This window comes from Triticum urartu, chromosome 3A, assembly GCF_056163025.1.
Source record: "Triticum urartu cultivar PI428250 chromosome 3A, HENAU_Tu73, whole genome shotgun sequence".
Classification (NCBI taxonomy): domain Eukaryota; kingdom Viridiplantae; phylum Streptophyta; class Magnoliopsida; order Poales; family Poaceae; genus Triticum; species Triticum urartu.
In genome coordinates, this window is record NC_141875.1 from 694942372 (window position 1) to 694947866 (window position 5495).

The following is a 5495-nucleotide window of genomic DNA, read 5'->3' on the forward strand; positions in this document are numbered from 1 at the left end:
AGACGTCGCTGCTCCGTACGTGTGTTGAACGCGGAGGTGCCGTCCGTTCGGTGCTAGGATCATCGGTGATTTGGATCATGACGAGTACGACTCCATCAACCACGTGCTCTTGAACGCTTCCGCGCGCGATCTACAAGGGTATGTAGATCCACTCCTCCCTCGTTGCTAGATGACTCCATAGATAGATCTTGGTGACACGTAGGAAAATTTTGAATTTATGCTACGTTCCCCAACAGCCTCTCCCCTTGATGATTATTTTTTTTGTCTGGCAATTGTTGTGGGATCGCCTCCTGTCTGGGATAGGGGTGCTGAAGCGGCAAGCTCCGGGTAATGGGTTGTGCCCCTTGTGTGGCGTTCTGGAAAATGGGACACATATCCTCTTTTCGTGCATGGTGGCTAGATCGGTGTGGAGCTTTGTCCGGGAGGCCCTCGCGCCTGAGTGGGAGGCGACGGATCTTGCAGACTTCCTTCAAGCCAGAGCGATGCAGACTGGAAGGCAAAGACGTCTCTTCTAGCTGATCTTTGTTGCACTTTCTTGGACAATACAGACGACGCGTAATAGGATGGTGATCGAGAGGGTCTTTCTGCGACGCGCCTCTGACTCTTTCTTCAAATTTCTTGAGTTCCTGCAACACTGGCACTCGCTGACTAGACAACCGGATCAGGAGCGTCTAGGGTGGATGCCGGATGCATTATAGGCTATGGCACGTCGAGTAGCTTCGCCGACGACCTCTTTATGTGACAACCACTTGGTGGTCTTTTTTATGTTTTCTTTGGGCTTTCTTGTGTTGTGCCCCCAGACTATGTGTATTGGTATGTTGCTAGTTCTTGTTGGACTGATTGGTTGCTTTATTTATAAAACGGGGCAAAAGCCTGATTCGAGAGCTTCTGGAGTAATTATGTATTAGAGGGAGATCCACTGATTCGAACCTTAGGGAGTACCCCCTTTATATGTATGCGACCGAGATCATGGACTAATTACATATGTTCATCTCTCTAGTTTTGGTCTTTAGGCAAGATGTTAGTTACATATTGATATTAAGGTAGGATATAATTACTTGCTTTTTTTTGAATAGTTTGGATTGCTTACAACATGTGTCACGTGGTATGTAATTACTTACTAAGCATTGGCATTGATATTAGGCATGAAATTAATTAGGAAAAGATAATAAATGTGTTTATGCTAAACACGCGAGTGATGTACACCGTTGGATAGATGAGGTTGAACGGATGAGATGTGTTAGATCTCCGCAACTCTCTCTTTTTATAGTGATATCTCGTATATATAGACATAGATAGGACTATTTTATTAAGATAAGACTGATCTTCTTTTGAGGGAACCGCCTTTGATCAGATTATTGTATCAACGTTGTAGATGGAGAAGACGCCAATGGTGCAAGGCCTTGCTCCTACGCTTCACATGGCATTGCTCCTCGGGATTGTCGTCTTCGTCTCCATCCTTGCAAGTAATAATCTCTCTCGTCTCCGATCTTGCAAGTAATCTCAATACTCTAGAAATACATATGTGCTGCCTAAAACATTGTGCGTCTAGCATATCGGTTCTGGTGCATGTTGGTCAATGTTTTCATATGGATTGTAATTAGGGCGTGTATAATATTGCTATTATCTTGAGTGTCGTGTAGGATAATTGATGAGTTCAAAGTGAGAGACAGAGAAAAGAGGGATTTTTGCGAGAAAAAAAGAACGTATATCTTCTATGTAAAGATAAGGAACAAAATATTATCTTGTACGAATGTATATTTAGGGAACAACATTTTGAGATTCCATTTCAATTCATTTTTTTTCTTTTGCGTTTTAATAATATGGCCATATGCATCTTTCTGATGCAGAGGCCGGGGTAAAACCCCCTTTTTGAAATAGAAAATTCAATTCGGTTTTACAAAGTTGTCTTTTGTTTAAGTAAACCCTTCATGTGTATGCTATGTACTGCAAACAGTTGATCTTCAGTTGGGGTTATAATTGACACCTGCTCCTATATATGTACAATCTGCAAGGTACGACTACTACTACTGCACGAGAGGCGTCGGTGGGTGTGTGCTACGGCATGAGCGCCAACAACCTGCCGCCCGCGAGCACCGTCGTCTCCATGCTCCGCGACAACGGCATCACCTCGGTGCGCCTCTACGCGCCGGACAGTGCAGCGCTGGCCGCCCTCGGAGGCACCGGCATCAGCGTCATGGTCGGCGTGCCCAACAACGTCCTCGACGACCTGGCCACCAGCGCGCCCGCGGCCGCCGCGTGGGTCCGCACCAACATCCAGGCCCACCCGGCCGTCTCATTCCAGTACCTCGTCGTCGGCAACGAGGTCGCCAGGGGCGACACGCGGTTCGTGGTACCTGCCATGGAGAACGTCCAGAGCGCGCTTGCGGCGGCCGGCCTGGGCGGCGCCATCAATGTCACGACGTCGATATCGCAGGCCACAATCGCCGTGCACGTCCCGCCGTCCGCCGGCGAGTTCACCAACGAGTCCAAGCCGTTCCTGCTCCCCGTGTTGCAGTTCCTGGAGCGCACCGGGGCGCCGCTCCTCGCCAACCTATACCCGTACTTCGTCTACACGTACAACGCCGCCGGTGACCTGAACCTCAACTTCATGCTGTTCACGGCGCCGGGGACGGTGGTGCAGGACGGCGAGTATGGGTACCAGAACATGTTCGACGCGAGTGTGGACGCGGTGCACGCGGCAGTGGAGCGGCTAGGGGTGAGCGGCGTGGATGTGGTGGTGTCGGAAACGGGATGGCCGTCCGCGGGCGACGAGGCGGTGTCAGTGGAGAACGCGAGGACGTACAACCAGAACCTGGTGAACCACGTGGGGAAGGGCACGCCGCGGCGACCGTGGAAGGTGGAGACGTACGTCTTCGCCATGTTCAATGAGAACCTCAAGGAGAACGGCGTGGAGCAGAACTGGGGCCTTTTCTATCCGACCACCGACAGGGTCTACCCCATCACCTTCATTTTAAATTGATCTCGTACGTCGTCCGTGTCCATGTAGGCGCCCATGGTCACGTAAATGTCAAATAAATGACGTTCGCATGTCCGTGCATCGCTTCATGACTTATCATACTTGTGCCTCGAACTTATACTTGTGCCGCCTACCTATAACAAAGCACTAAGCACGCGCAAGTGCGTGCCTTGAAAACAATTTGCAGTGAACCATTTTTTTCAAATAAATTGATGAGCTTCTGGTATTATTAAATATACCATTCTGGCCTAAAAAGAAAAATATCCTTTTTAAAGCATCTCCAACAGCCGCGCCAAAAGACGCGTGCGCGCAATAAATTGGCTTTTTAGTGCGGGGGACGTTTTCGCGCGCTCCAGCGGTAGCGGGAAACTAACGCACGCGGGAAACGATTGTGCGCGCGGGGAAAAAGGCGGCAGCTCGGGCGCTACATTTGGCGCGCGGCGCGCCTATAAATTGCAGTGCCCTTTGTCGCTCTCTCCATCTATTCATCACCCTCTGTTGCCCTCTGCCACCGACACGCCACCATGCCGCCTCGCCGCTGGGGAGGTTCGGGCTACCGCGGCATCCACGTGCGTCCGTCCGGCATCTACTCCGCCGAGATTCAGTCGGGCGGCGGCATGCGCCTCCGTCTCGGAACCTTCGACACTGCCCAGGAGGGCACCCGCGCGTACGACGCTGCGGCGTGGCCCCTCCCGTGGTCCCGTCAGGACATGAACTTCGCTGACGTGGCGACACGGGAGCGGGCACAGGAGTTGGCGCCTTTCCCGCGGCTTCTCACCGACGAGGATCGTCGCAAGCACCGGAGGCGGGAGCATCATCTCAGGCTGGCCGAGATGGATGAGCAAGCTATGGCGATGTGGAGCTATCGCTTCCGGCATGACATCATTAACGAGGAATGGTTCTTCGCCGAGAGGCGGGCGGAGAGAGCGAAGAAGAGGGAGGAGTGAGCCGCCTATCGCGAGGACAAGCGAACGCGGTCGCTAAATACAACGAAGCGCTAGGAGATGCGTCTTCCTGGGACTCTGGTGACGAGCGGTTCCTTGACGCCTACGCTTCGACGTCGGAGGAGGACATCACCGAGACAGAGTCGTCCGAGTCGGACGAGTAGTAGTAGTTTTTCGTTTTATTTTGTATCGTAGACGCTATGACGAACTATTATCTATCATAGGAAAAGACTATGAACTATTATCTACCGACGCTATGACGAACTATTATCTATCATATGAGAACACTATAAACTATCTATAAAACCAAATATGTATCGAATCGTAGTAGAAAAAAACAGATGAAATATAGCGCGTCTGCTGGAGCGGCGTGGGCCGCTTTAATTTGCTGCGGCCCCTGGATTCTGCGCACGGCCGCCGCAAAAGCTGGCTAACCTGGCTCTATATTCTGATTTTTAACGCATGGCATATTGCGCAGCTGTTGGAGATGCTCTTAAAAATTTACGATAGGTTTGATGAAAACCACCTCGCCGTTGGATCAAAATTAACTTCTGTAGAACTAACTTGGATATCTTCCTAATATATACGTATTTGTCTTGCCCATACATTTAAGACAGCATAATGAGCGCAGCTAGCTCTGATTGGTGGGTAATTGCGCCCATGTCCCCGCACGATCAAATTTAGACCACTTATATTTTTTTTGGAGTATTTGGAACTTACTACTAAGCGTTTTTTATTATCTTTCAATGGATATTATTTTTTTAAGGGGTGTCATTGAATATTCTAATCGGAATGGAAATTGGCACTGACAATTTTTAGTACCGGCTTTAAAAATCTTGACCCACCTTTTGTAATTTGATTTGAAACTTCTAAATTTGACATTTTAAATAAATCTTGGCCTGACTTTCAGAATTTTAAACTCTTCAAATTTCAAAAAATTGAATTCTTGACACTTTGAAGTTTCAAGATTTGGCAACTCCCACAAAAGGAAAAAATATATAATTTGTGTGGATCCGACCAAGGAAGAAAGGAATAAAAGAGACCGGGAGAAATTCATGTGTCCCCCCTCCCTACCGCATTTCGACAAGTGTGCGTCCCAAGTCACCCTCAGAGTAACCACATACTCCCTCCTACCCAAAATATAAGGCGCCGTTTGACTTTTCTCATCTGTATGTCCATAAAATCAGTATATAGACATCTGAAATAAAATTGTTTTGCAAGACAAAAATGACAATGCCATTTATACATGTTCAATTCATGTACTTTGATACTCCCTCCATTCCACAATGGGCGCACTACATTATGGAATGAAGGGAGTATATATTAGTGGTCAAAGTCATAAATCAAAGACCGTGCAAAGTCAATCGTGTCTTATATTTTGGGAAGGAGGGAGTATTAATTATCATTTAAAATCTTCTTTTCACATTACTTGAAATTTTATGACAAATTTCTTGGTCCTTAGTCACGAAACTGCGCTCCATGGGGCCCAAGGAGCGGGAGGCGTGACGGTTTGCCCAATGTTGAAAATATCGCATATCTCACAACAACAAATATATAACTATACAATTCTA

At 48.2% G+C, this 5495-nt stretch overlaps 1 protein-coding gene and 1 pseudogene across 1 annotated transcript; both read left to right on the forward strand.

Moving 5' to 3' along the window:
• The first annotated feature begins 1326 nt into the window (after positions 1-1326).
• LOC125549291 (lichenase-2-like) lies at positions 1327-3055 on the forward strand. The gene is made up of 2 exons (XM_048712740.2): positions 1327-1466; positions 2016-3055. The coding sequence occupies exons 1-2, from the start codon at positions 1376-1378 to the stop codon at positions 2981-2983; spliced, it is 1059 nt and encodes a 352-aa protein (XP_048568697.1). The 5' UTR covers positions 1327-1375; the 3' UTR covers positions 2984-3055.
• Positions 3056-3504: 449 nt separating this feature from the next.
• On the forward strand, positions 3505-4119 carry LOC147981746 (uncharacterized; annotated as a pseudogene).
• The last annotated feature ends 1376 nt before the right edge of the window (positions 4120-5495 follow it).

Excerpts from the sequence above, each read along its gene's own strand:
- LOC125549291 (XM_048712740.2), top strand. The coding sequence starts at position 1,376 with ATGGAGAAGACGCCAATGGTGCAAGGCCTTGCTCCTACGCTTCACATG. Across the intron at positions 1,467-2,015 it reads CTTCGTCTCCATCCTTGCAA|GTACGACTACTACTACTGCA; the intron begins GTAATAATCTCT and ends ACAATCTGCAAG.